Source organism: Heptranchias perlo, chromosome 4 (assembly GCF_035084215.1).
Source record: "Heptranchias perlo isolate sHepPer1 chromosome 4, sHepPer1.hap1, whole genome shotgun sequence".
NCBI classification, from domain to species: domain Eukaryota; kingdom Metazoa; phylum Chordata; class Chondrichthyes; order Hexanchiformes; family Hexanchidae; genus Heptranchias; species Heptranchias perlo.
In genome coordinates this window covers 27,443,328-27,456,935 of record NC_090328.1, presented here as the reverse complement: position 1 = coordinate 27,456,935, position 13,608 = coordinate 27,443,328, and the positions used below count along the sequence as shown (strand labels likewise).

At 43.5% G+C, this 13,608-nt stretch overlaps 1 protein-coding gene across 1 annotated transcript in view; it reads left to right on the top strand.

Annotated features, from left to right (window-relative positions):
- Nucleotides 1–13,608, top strand: part of jmy (junction mediating and regulatory protein, p53 cofactor) — a 133,498-nt gene that overhangs the window by 104,202 nt on the left and 15,688 nt on the right. Inside the window, exons 7-8 of the mRNA XM_067982657.1 lie at nucleotides 3,387–3,473; nucleotides 8,996–9,085. Of these exons, the coding sequence (XP_067838758.1) occupies nucleotides 3,387–3,473; nucleotides 8,996–9,085 (177 nt within the window). The remainder of the gene's footprint in view (nucleotides 1–3,386; nucleotides 3,474–8,995; nucleotides 9,086–13,608) is intronic.

The following is a 13,608-nucleotide window of genomic DNA, read 5'->3' as shown; positions in this document are numbered from 1 at the left end:
TGAACCGCTGCAGTCCGTGTGGTGAAGGTTCTCCCACAGTGCTATTAGGTAGGGTGTTCTAGGATTTTGACACAGCGATGATGAAGGAACAGCGATATATTTCCAAGTCAGGATGGTGTGTGACTTGGAAGGGAACGTTCTGGTGGTGTTGTTCCCATGTGCCTGCTGCCCTTGTCCTTCTAGGTGGTAGAGGTCGTGGGTTTGGGAGGTGCTGTCGAAGAAGCCTTGGCAAGTTGCTGCAGTGCATCCTGTGGATGGTACACACACTGCAGCCACGGTGTGCCGGTGGTGGATGGGGTGCCAATCAAGCGGGCTGCTTTGTCCTGGATGGTGTTGAGCTGCTTGGTGTTGTCCAGGTCTTGCTGCATGTGGGCATGGACTGCTTCGTTATCTGAGGGCTTGCGAATGGAACTGAACACTGTGCAATCATCAGCGAATATCCCCATTTCTGACCTTATGACGGAGGGAAGGTCACTGATGAAGCAGCTGAAGATGGTTGGGCCTAGGACACTGCCCTGAGGAACTCCTGCAGCAGTGTTCTGGGGCTGAGATGATTGGCCTCCTAGAACCACTACCATCTTCCTTTGTGCGAGGTATGACTCCAGCCACTGGAGAGTTTTCCCCCTGCTCCATCTCCCCTTGACTTCAATTTTCCTAGGACTCCTTGGTGTCACACTCTGTCAAATGATACCTTGATGTCAAGGGCAGGTACTCTCACCTCATCTCTGGAATTCAGCTCTTTTGTCCATGTTTAGACCAAGGCTGTAATGAGGTCTGGAGCCGAGTGGTCCTGGCGGGACCCAAACTGAGCATCGGTGAACAGGTTATTGTTGAGTAAGTGCCGCTTGATAGCACTGTCGACAACACCTTCCATCACTTTGCTAATGATTGAAAGTGGAATGGTGGGGCGGTAATTGGCTGGATTGGATTTGTCCTGCTTTTTGTGGACAAGACATGCCTGGGCAATTTTCCACATTGTTGGGTAGATGCCAGTGTTGTAGCTATACTGGAACAGTTTGGCTAGAGGTGCGGCTAGTTCTAGAGCACAAGTCTTCAGCTGGGATGTTGTAGGGGCCCATAGCCTTTGTTGTATCCAGTGCACTCAGCCATTTCTTGATATCACGTGGAGTGAATGGAATTGACTGAAGACTGGCTTCTGTGATGCTGAGGATATCGGGAGGAGGCCGAGATGGATCATCTACTTGGCACTTCTGGCTGAAGATGGTTGCAAACGCTTCAGCCTTGTCTCTTGCACTCACGTGCTGGACTCTGCCATCATTGAGGATGGGGATGTTTACAGAGCCTCCTCCTCCCGTTAGTTGTTTAATTGTCCACCACCGTTCATGACTGGATGTGGCAGGACTGCAGAGCTTTGATCTGATCCGTTGGTTGTGGAATTGCTTAGCTCTGTCTATAGCATGTTGCTTCCGCTGTTTAGCATGCATGTAGTCCTGTGTTGTAGCTTCACCAGGTTGGCACCTCATTTTTAGGTATGCCTGGTGCTGCCCCTGGCATCCTCTTCTACACTCCTCATTGAACCAGGGTTGATCCCCTGGCTTGTTGGCAATGGTAGAGTGAGGAATATGCCGGGCCATGAGGTTACAGATTGTGCTGGAATACAAATCTGCTGCTGCTGATGGCCCACAGCGCCTCATGGATGCCCAGTTTTGAGCTGCTAGATGTGTTCTGAATCTATCCCATTTAGCATGGTGGTAGTTTTGGATAGCAGTGAGAGAGAAAGCTCAGATTAACCTTTTGATGCCTGATAATAGTCCTCATTAAAAACATTAATTTTTTAAAAAATCACATGCTATGTACACAGAAGATTCTGTGGGACATGGTGAAATACAGCATGAAATTACATAGAAATTAGAAGACAGAAACAGGTTGTTTAGCCCAACCAGTCCGTGTTTGAGTTTATCCTCCATATGAGTAGTCCTAATCCTAGTTGCCTGCTGTGATGCCATATTCCTTTATTCCCTCTTCCTTCAACCACATACCTAATCTATTCTTAAATGTTGATTTGGTCTCTGCTTCAATCACTAACATTCCATAGTCTCAACCCTCTTTGTTAAAAAAAAAAGTTGCTCCTGCTCTCCTAATTTTCTGGCATTTAATTTTGTACCTATGTCCCCTCCTTCTTGTCTGTCAACTACTGGAAACAGTCTGTTTCTATCTTCTCTGTCTTAATTTTGAACACCACCCGAAATCTCCTTTGTTCTAACACAAGAAAGTCCCAATAGAAATGGAAATGTTACATTGGTGGAGTTAGGGTTCTTCTGAGGTTGGGGTTGAGGGACCGTTGGTTTTACTTATCTTGAAGATCTTGACAAAATACTTCTGACTTAGTTATTATGTTTTTCTCCCTTATGAAATAAATTCTACATTCCACTGTTCTCCACTTTAGGTTTTGCGTTACTCCCATTATCATTGCAAGTTTTCCTGTACATCACACTTTATTTCTGGCTTCCAGCATCCATAAAATGTGAATACAGCAACAAACAATGTGAAATAGTCTCCTGTAATTTTATGTTGTCACTTTCATACATACAGGAATAAATTGATCTGAGATTCTGTTTACTCTCTTTATTTCTCCTTGATGCTGTTTTTTTTCAATTGTTTTTCTTGTTTCTGGTTTTTTTTTGTATTGTTTCTCTAATTCATTTTTCTCATTTTTTTCCTTCCCCATTGTTTTCTTTCTTTTCTGTCACTTAGTTCCTGAAACAAATTTTCAGAGACAAAAAAAAATAATGTGCCGAAACCTTTTGTTTTCAGGATGAGGGGACATTGCCAACAAAAAGACTGTTAATGATAAGTCCTGTGTGTCATCCTTTGGAGATGGGAATACTGATACCTTTGTGTTGCTGGTCAACATGGAAATGGGCTGCAAGTTAAATGAATTTGGCACCTTGCTTTAGATTTTCAGATGTGCTGATTTCTGAAATTTTCACATTGCTCCATTATCTGTTCCTACTAGGAGTCTGTCCTATTGCTCCATGAAGGGGGGAAAGTTTCTTCTCAACTGTAGTTTTGCTTGAACCTTGTTAATTTTATAATTGTGTCCTCCAGTGTTTTTTTTTAAAACTTTGCCCTTTACATAGAGGTAAAAGTTTATCTTTCCTTTGTGACTTGTTGCTGTAAACATTGCTGGTTTTGAGATTGCCCCATGCATCTCAGTTTTCATTCTTCATTCCTGCTAAAGAAATTTTCAAGATAAGGACCATTATTGCTGGACAGAGAAGTTGTTGCTCATTTTTCAGATCCCTCTCACTAATTTAATGATTGTACAACAGAACACTTTTGAAGATATTAGTTCAGTCTGATTGGGATCAGGTTTTCTTTAGTTTTGTATTAATTTTCCTTCTAATGTTTACTTATTTTTACAGGAAATCTGTATTGAAAACCACAATGACAAAATGAAGCAGCACAAACAAAGTGAAGAGGAGTACAGAACACATCATGGTGTACAGCTGGTGTGTTAAATTTCCATTTGTAATATTCTCTGTGTCCTTTTATTTGTGGTCCTCTGGTAGCTAGGTCTCACCATTCTCACTGCTGCTCTCTGGTACTGAAGAGATGTACTGTTAAGCTGCGCAGTGATACTGTGGCACTACAGTCATTTATATGAATGGTAGAGATATTTATATTTGAATGGTTTTAAAGGAATTCTCATTTCTTAAAAATAGCCATAACATTGTGTGTCTTTTCATAGAATCATAGAAAGGGTTACAGCACAGAAGGAGGCCATTTGGCCCATCGAATCCATGCCGGCTCTATGCAAGAGCAATCCAGCTAGTCGCACTCCCCCTCCCCCCCCACCCCCCATCCCCATCCTCTAGCCCTGCAAATTTTTTCCTTTCAAGTACTTATCCAGTTCCCTTTTGAAAGCCACGATTGAATCTGCCTCCACCACCCACCCTGGCAATGCAATCCAGATCATAACCACTCACTGCGTAAAAAAAATTTTCCTCATGTCACCTTTGATTCTTTTGCCAGTCATCTTAAATCTGTCCTCTGGTTCTTGACCCTTCCGCCAATGGGAAGTTTCTCTCTCTCTCTGTTCTGTCTAGACCCTTCATGATTTTAAATACCTTCATCAAATCTCCTCTCAATCTTTTCTGTTCCAAGGAGAGCAATGCCAGCTTCTCCAGTCTATCCATGTAACTAAAGTCCCTCATCCCTGGAATCATTCTCGTAAAACTTCTGTACCCTCTCAAAGGCCTTCACATCTTTCCTAAAGTACGCTGCCCAGAACTGGACACAATACTCCAGTTGTGGTCAAACCAGTGTTTTATAAAGATTTATCATGACTTCCTTGTTTTTGTACTCTCTGCCTCTATTTATAAAGCCCAGGATCCGTATGCTTTTTTAACCACTTTCGCAACCTGCCCTGCCTTCAACAATATGTGCACATGTACCCCCAGATCTCTCTGTTCCTGTACCCCTTTTAGAATTGTGCCCTCTAGTTTATATTGCCTCTCCTCGTTCTTCCTACCGAAATGTATCACTTCGCATTTTTCTGCGTTAAATTTTATCTGCCACGTGTCCGCCCATTTCACCAGCCTGTCTATATCCTCTTGGAGTCTATCACTATCCTCCTCACTGTTCACTATTCTTCCAAATTTTGTGTCATCTGCAAATTTTGAAATTGTGCCCTGTACACCCAAGTCCAAGTCATTATTATATATCAAGAAAAGCAGTGGCCCTAGTACCGATCCCTGGGGAACACCACAGTACACCTCCCTGCAAGGGATTAGGGCATATAAGATTAGGGCATAAATTCTTCAGAACTCTCTCCTTTTCAGATTATTCCTTGAAGCTGCAATAAGTTACGTCTTTGAAATTGGCAGTCTTGCTCAAAAGTTGACGTGGGAAATGGAAATGTCACACTGCTGGTATGGGGGTCATATGTGGATCGGTGTCAAATTTTGTTTGGTAATCGCTCCAGTGAAAAGTGTCTTGGGACGTTTTACTACATTAAAAGCACTATATAAATGAAAGTTGTTCTACCCAGGAGGAGAGCAGTGCAGGGGGAGTCTTACTCTGCATTCAATCCATGTTGTACCTGGCCTGGATTGCTTGAAATAAAAACAAATTCCGAGAAGTGCTCAACTTAATCAGCATCTGAAAGAGAAAAGACGGATTGCTTGACTTTGACGCTGAGAGAAAAATCTTCCATAACACATGTGTTGATGAGAACATAAATTCACCCCAAAAATAACATTTAAAAAAACTGAATTGCTGCTAAATGGACCAGATGAATGCGTGGCTTGAGAGATGGTGTAGGATGGAGGGTTTAAATTCCTGAGGCATTGAGACCGGTTCTGGGAAAGGCGGGACCTGTACAAGCTGGATGGGTTGCACCCAAGCAGAACCAGGACCAATATCCTCTCGGGGGCATTTGCTAGTTCTGTTGGGGAGGGTATAATCTAGTATGGCAGGGGGATGGGAACCAAAGGGCAGGTACAGATAGGACAAATTCAGACCAGAAAATGGGAAGTAGAAAAGCAGTTAGTGACATAGTTGGTGACTCAGAAAGGCAAAAGAAGCAAAGGTTAAATGGTGTTCAGCACAGGAATTTGACGGGGTTAAAGGGTATATACTTCAATGCAAGGAGTATTACAAACAAAGCAAATGAGTGAAGGGCACAGATAGACACATGGCAGCATGATATCATTGCTGTAACAGAAACCTGGCTTAAAGAGGGGGATAATTGGCAGCACAATATCGCTGGATATAGAGTTTTCAGGCAGGATAAAGTGGGTGATTAAAAAAAGGAGGGGGAATAGCATTATTGGTTAAAGAATCAATTACAGTTGTGAGAAGGGATGATATTCTAAATGGATCATCAATCGAGGCCATATGGGTTGAGCTAAGAAATAAAAAAGGGGAGTCACATTACTAGGAGTGTACTATAGACCCCCGAATAGCGAAAGGGAGATAGAAGAACAAATATATAAGCACATTTCTGAGTGCAAAAATAAGAGGGCAATAATAGTAGGGGACTTCAACTACCCTAACATGAACTGGGATTCAAACAGTGTGAGGGACACAGAGGGCGCAAAATTCTTGATCGGTGTCCAGGAGAACTTTTTTAGCCAGTACGTGACAAACCCAACAAGAGGGGATGCAATTCTAGATTTAGTCCTGGGAAATGAAGATGGGCAAGTGGGTGAAGTGACAGTGGGTGACCATAATGGGGATAGTGACCACAATTCAGTTAGTTTTAGCATTATTATGGAAAAGGACATAGTTAAATCAGGAGTAAACGTTTTAAATTGGGGGAAGGCAAATTTTACAGAACTAAGAGGTGATTTGGCAGAAGTGGACAGGACACAACTACTTGAGGAGGAATCAGTGGCAAGCCAGTGGGAGGCACCAAAAAGTGAAATTCTACGGGTATAATGCAGACACATCCCTCAAAGAAAAAGGGCGGCACTGCCAAATTTAGAGCCCGCTGGTTGTCCAGATGTATACAGGGCAAGAAAAAGCAGAAAAGGAAAGCTTATGATTGTCACAGAAAACTAAATACTGCAGAAAGCCTAGAGGAGTATAGAAAGTACAGGGATGACGTAAAAAAGGAAATAAGGAAAGCAAAGAGAGGGCATGAAAAATATTAGCTAGTAAGATTAAAGAAAACCCAAAGGTGTTTTATCAGTACATTAAGAACAAGAGGATAGCTTAGGAAAAGGTGGGACCTATCAGGGATGATAAGGGTGACTTGTGTATAGAAGCAGAGGATGTGGGTAGGGTTTTAAATGAATATTTTCTCTCTGTATTCACAAAGGAATGGGATGATCCGAACGTAGTAGTTAAAACAGGAGAGGTGCGAAATATTGGATAAGGTAAACATAACGAGAGAGGAAGTACTAGAGGGACTGGAATCCTTGAAAGTTGATAAGTCACCAGGGCCAGATGGATTGTTTCCTAGGCTATTGAAGGAAGCCAGGGAGGAAATAGCGGATGCTCTGAGGATCATTTTCCAATCCTCACTAGATACAGGGGAGGTGCCAGAGGTCTGGAAGACTGCAAACGTATTACCATTGTTTAAAAAGGGTACAAGGGAAAGGCCGAACAATTACAGGCCAGTCAGCCTTACCTCGGTGGTGGGCAAACTATTAGTATCAATACTGAGAGATAGGATAAACTGTCACTTGGAAAGGCATGGTTTAATCAGGGATAGTCAGCATGGATTTGTTCAGGGAAGGTCATGCATTACAAATCTGATTAAATTCTTTGAGGAAGTGACAAGGAGGATTGATGAAGGTAGTGCAGTGGATGTTGTCCACATGGATTTTAGTAAGGCATTTGACAAGGACTGGTCAGAAAGGTAAAAGCCCATGGGATACAGGGAAATGTGGCGAATTGGATCCAAAATGGGCTCAGTAACAGGAAACAAAGGGTAAAAGTCGATGGATGTCTTTGCGAATGGAAATCCGTTTACATTGGTGTGCCACAGGGCTCAGTATTGGGTCTCTTGCTGTTTGTGGTATATATTAATGATTTGGACTTGAATGTAGGGGGCATGATTGGCAAATTTGCAGATGACACAAAAATTGGCCGTGTAGTTGATAGTGAAGAGGATAGCTGTCGACTCCAAGAAGGTATCAATTGGTTGGTGGAGTGGGCAGAAAAGTGGCAAATGGGGTTCAACCCGGAGAAGTGTGAGGTCCCCAGGTAGATAAGGTTGTGAAGAAGGCATACGGAATGCTCTCCGTTATTAGCCGAGGTATAGAATACAAAAGTAGGGATGTAATAATGGAACTGTATAAAACACTGGTAAGGCCACACGTGGAGTGTTGTACGCAGTTCTGGTCACCACATTACAGGAAGGACGTAATTGCTCTGGAGAGAATGCTGTTGGACTGGAAAAATAGGCTTGTGAACAGAAATCCAAATCCATCTCCGTCTGGTCTTGCTCCAAAGATTCGAGTCTAACAGTGCAGAGAAGATTTACAAGAATATTTCCAGGGCTTGAAAATTGCAGCTATGAGGAGAGATTGGATAGGCTGGGGTTGTTTTCCTTGGAACAGAGAAGGCTGAGGGGTGACTTGATTGAGGTGTACAAAATTATGAGGGGCCCAGATAAGTAGACAGGAAGTACCTGTTTCCCCTAGTGGAGAGTTCAAGAACTAGAGTACATAGATTTAAGCTGATTGGCGGAAGGATTAGAGGGGACATGAGGAAAAACTTTTTTACCCAGAGGGTGATGGGTGTATGGAATTCGCTGCCCGAATTGGTGGTGGAAGCAAGGACCCTCAACTCTTTTTTAAAAAGTACCTGGACCTGCACCTAAAGTGTGCTGTAAGCTGCAGGGATACAGACTGGGTGCTGGAAGGTTGGATTAGAATGGGCACCTGGTTGTTCTTCGAGCCGGCGCGGACACGATGGGCCGAATGGCCCCCTTCTGTGCTGTATCTTTTCTATGGTTCTATGTTTTTTGATGGGACTGGGTAGCAAACTGACTTTTCAAATCCAGCCCAGACCGATGGAATAAAGTCTCCTCTGTCTACTGACTAAAAAGGTATTGCAGAAGAATTCCCCTAATTGAATCCTAATTGTGCTAAATTGGCAGTTTCATTCAGGAAGGCTGTGTTTAAAATGGAAAAATGTCCCATTGGTGCTGTTCTGAGTTCGGACTGAGGCATATTGTTTGGGCAGAGTGGAGGAAGCTTTACTCTGCATCAAAAACTGCTTTACCTGACTTGAGAGTGCTTGATGCTGATACTGAATGCTGAAAATGAACACTTTCTACTTCATATAAAGGCAAGTTCTTTCTTTCAGGCACAAACGTTCTTCACCTTAAGCATAAAATTTCATTCAAAAAATTTTTTTGGAACGGTTTTTCAGTACTTAATGTGATCAGTAACACAAATATCCAACTGAAGGGCTTTTTGGTCTGTCATGAAATGTAATATAATGACGAGTTGAGATGTGCTTGTTCTGTATAATCTATATTGTACACCATTGTAGATTGTACGTCGGTTTGTTTCAGATGCATGATCAACAGGAGGATGAGAAAAATAGTAAATGGGTTAGCCAGGAGCGGCAGAAAACACTGGATAGACTCCGTAATTTTAAACAGGTGAGGAGTGTCTGAATTCAGAGAATCATTGACTACATTGTACTCTTGTACCTGGATTAACTGAATATCCACTAAGACATCTTTAATTTCCAAATTCTCGTGTGGTAACACAGCTGATAAAAAGGTTATTAACTCTGAAGTTCTTATTTAATATCACATATCCTTCACACACCGTTGAAGTGGACCAACATCATCCCATTGTTCATCTGGTTTTAAAAAACATAAAGAGATGACTCCATTTGTTGTGTTTTGTGATGTCACAACGTCAGAGGCATCCTCGTGTGACTCTCACTCCTGCACAGTGCAAAAGGGCCAGCCTTCTCGGCTGGTAACACTTTCAACCCTGAGTCAGAAAGTTGTGGCTTCAAGCCCCACTCCGGGGCTTGGGGAATATCTAGGCTGACATTCTGTTGCAGTACTGAGGGAATGTTGCATTGTTGGAGGTACTGTCCTTTATTGGCTAACTGGTTATGTCCAAAGATAAATTAGATTAAAACAGAAATAATTTTACAGGTTTAAGAAAAATGACTCTGGAAAACCAGGAAAGGTATTGAACTCAGTTGAAGGCAACAAAACCTTCTATCAGGAGAAGGAGATAGTGGATAGGTGAGGTAGTAATAGCAAAGTTTTTTTTGGCTAGTTTAGGAGTTAGAGGACCATTAAGGATTGAATAGGGCTATCAAATGATTCTACAGGGAAGATTCAGGTGGAGACCCAGGATATGGATACAGAGGTTTTAAATGGCTACTTTGCATCAGTCTTCACTATTGAGATAATGCTGGGTTACCAATAATAACAACATAGGGTTGATGCTAAAATTGAAATGTTAGAGTAGATGTGGATATAGTCTTTGCTAGAAGTCAGAACCAGGAAACTATAAGCCCATCAGTTTGACCAGTAATAGGCAAATTACTAGAAGGGATCATTAGCGATGAACTATATGATTACCTTGAAAGAGATGGGTTATTTGGAGGTTTTAGCATGACTTCTGCAAAAGAAGTTCCTATCACCCAACGTAGTTACATTTTTTGATGAAGTTACAAAGTTGGTGGATGTTGGAAGCCTGGTCGACATCACGTATCTGGGTTTTCAAAAAGCTTCTGTCCACGTGCCGCACAAAAAGCCACTAAGCAAGGTTGAATATTGCGAGATTGGCGGGCAAGTTTTGGGTAGGATAAAGAACTGCTTGCATGTGTGTGGACAGACGGTGGTTCTGCTAATGGAGTCCATCAGGGATTGGTGTTAGGACCGTTGCTGTCCACCATCTTTATTATGATTTTGATGAAGGCATTGGGAGAATTAGCCGCAAGTTTGTGGGTGACACAGATGCAAAAAATAGATTGCAGATGGAGCTGGATGCAATGGGGGAATGAGCCCATGTCTGGCAGATGTTTTAATATAGACAAATGTAGCATGATGCACTAGATTAGTGGCAACTGCAAGCATGCGTAATTCAGAGTTATGTGCTCAAGGATATTGAGTGGGAGAAGAACCTGGAGATTATAGTGCACAAGTCATTGAAGATTGATGACCAATGCCATGAGCCGATAGTGAAAGCGAGAAAGTGTTGGAATGTATTGTCAGGACAATTAAATGGTGGAGCAAGAAATACTATCCTTTCTTTATATTAGACATTATTTAGGCTGTATCTAGAATACTATATCCAGTTTTGGTCTCCTCATATGGGGGTATCGAGGCCCAAGCAAAGGCTCAAAGAAAGGCCACTAGATTGATACCTGGGTATTAGGACTGGTTTAGGGAGCTGGGACTTTTTTTTACTCTGGCAACCTGTAGACTTTGACGGGATATGATTACAGTCTATAAAATAATGGAAGGACTAGATTTGGTTCAGTTAGATAAGCTATTTGAACTAGATAGGTTAGCGAGGATCAAGGGATATGAGTATAAGTTAAGTAAGCATAAAATTAGGTTTGGTTCCAGGAGGTACTTGCTTTGTCAGAAAGTCGACTACCTCTAATAAGTTGCCAGTACGTGCAGTAAGAGTGGATTTGCTGCAAGCATTCAAGAGAGAGCAGGACGAGTTCCTGAGAGTGACAAATGACTCTTATGTATAGAAGGAAGGTGAGTCACTGGGGGTTGTGTTACCCAGTCACCTTGGTCTTTTGGAACTTACTTAATTGCCCTCAGGCATTGAGAGGTTTTTCCTAAATTGACGAGATTTTCTTTATATTTTTGCCTCTTCCAGGAGATTGTGTGACTGCGTGGAGGGGGAAGGGGCGGTGATGGGTGGGTGTAATGGTATGTGGAAGTTATATCATGCCAGGATGGGACAGGCTTGATGGACCAGCTGGTCTTTTCCTTTCCTTTTTTGTATGTTCAGATAGTGCATTGCCCTGAATTCACCTCAGTTTAATGTTAAAAGATCCCATAGCACATTTCAAAGAAGAGCCAGTAATTGTCCTGCCCAACTGTCTTCCCTCAATCAACACCATAAAAAAGGTAGATTAACTGGACATTCATTGCTGTTCACAGGAGCTTGCTGTGATTGCTGTTTTTGAGACCTTGCTGTGTGCAAAATGACTACTACGTTCACCTACATAGCTGTAAACAATTTTACAACACCAAGTTATAGTCCAGCAATTTTATTTTAAATTCACAAGCTTTCGGAGGCTACCTCCTTCCTCAGGTGAACGATGTGGAAATGAAATCCTCGAAATGAAGTCGCATTTATAATTCACAGAACAATGCTTGGTGATTACAGACAGTTTTTTCAACTGCCCGTTGCCAAGGCAATCAGTGTGCAGACAGACAGGTGTTACCTGCCAGGTCTCAGAATATACAAATCACCAAAAAAAAACAACAAACAAAAAAAACAGAGATAGAGAGGTAGAAACATAGAAAAGACAGCAACTGACCCGTTATATTAAAAACAGATAACATTTGTTCGCTGGTGGGGTAACGTGTAGCGTGACATGAACCCAAGATCCCGGTTGAGGCCGTCCTCATGGGTGCGGAACTTGGCAATCAATTTCTGCTCGACGATTTTGCGTTGTCGTGTGTCTCGAAGGCCGCCTTGGAGTACGCTTACCCGAAGGTCGGTGGCTGAATGTCCTTGACTGCTGAAGTGTTCCCCGACTGGGAGGGAACCCTCCTGTTTGGCGATTGTTGCGCGGTGTCTGTTCATCCGTTGTCGCAGTGTCTGCATGGTCTCGCCAATGTACCATGCTCTGGGGCATCCTTTCCTGCAACGTATGAGGTAGACAACGTTGGCCGAGTCACAGGAGTATGAACCATGCACCTGGTGGGTGGTGTCCTCTCGTGTGATGGTGGTATCTGTGTCGATGATCTGGCATGTCTTGCAGAGGTTACCGCGGCAGGGTTGTGTGGTGTCGTGGACGCTGTTCTCTTGAAAGCTAGGTAATTTGCTGCGAACGATGGTCTGTTTGAGGTTGGGTGGCTGTTTAAAGGCGAGTAGTGGAGGTGTGGGGATGGCCATAGCGAGGTGTTCGTCGTCATTGATGACATGTTGAAGGCTGCGGAGAACATGGCGTAGTTTCTCCGCTCCGGGGAAGTACTGGACGACAAAGGGTACTCTGTTAGTTGCGTCCCGTGTTAGTCTCCTGAGGAGGTCTATGCGATTTTTTGCTGTGGCCCGTCGGAACTGTCGATCGATGAGTCGAGCGTCATATCCCGTTCTTACTAGGGCGTCTTTCAGCGTCTGTAGGTGTCCATCGCGTTCCTCCTTGTCTGAGCAGACCCTGTGTATTCGCAGGGCCTGTCCATAGGGGATGGCCTCTTTGACGCGGTTAGGGTGGAAGCTGGAAAAGTGGAGCATCGTGAGGTTGTCCGTGGGCTTGCGGTAGAGTGAGGTGCTGAGGTGTCCGTCTTTGATGGAGATTCGTGTGTCCAAGAAAGAAACTGATTCTGAGGAGTAGTCCATGGTGAGCTTGATGGTGGGATGGAACTTGTTGATGTTATCGTGTAGTCTCTTCAGTGATTCTTCGCCGTGGGTCCATAGAAAGAAAATGTCATCGATGTATCTGGTGTATAGTGTTGGTTGGAGGTCTTGTGCAGTGAAGAAGTCCTGCTCGAACTTGTGCATGAAAATGTTGGCGTATTGGGGTGCGAATTTGGTCCCCATGGCTGTTCCGTGTGTTTGGGTAAAGAACTGGTTATTGAAGGTGAAGACATTGTGATCCAGGATGAAGCGGATGAGTTGTAGGATGGCGTCCGGAGATTGGCTGTTGTTGGTGTTGAGTATTGATGCTGTCGCAGCGATGCCGTCATCGTGGGGGATACTGGTGTATAGTGCCGAGACGTCCATCGTGGTGAGAAGTGTTCCTGGTTCAACTGGTCCGTGGGTACTGAGTTTTTGTAGGAAGTCTGTAGTGTCGCGACAGAAGCTGGGGGTTCCCTGTACGATGGGTTTCAGGATGCCCTCGATGTATCCAGAGAGGTTCTCACACAGGGTTCCGTTGCCTGATACGATAGGACGTCCGGGTGTGTTGGCTTTGTGTATCTTTGGGAGGCAGTAGAAGTCTCCCACGCGGGGAGTACGTGGG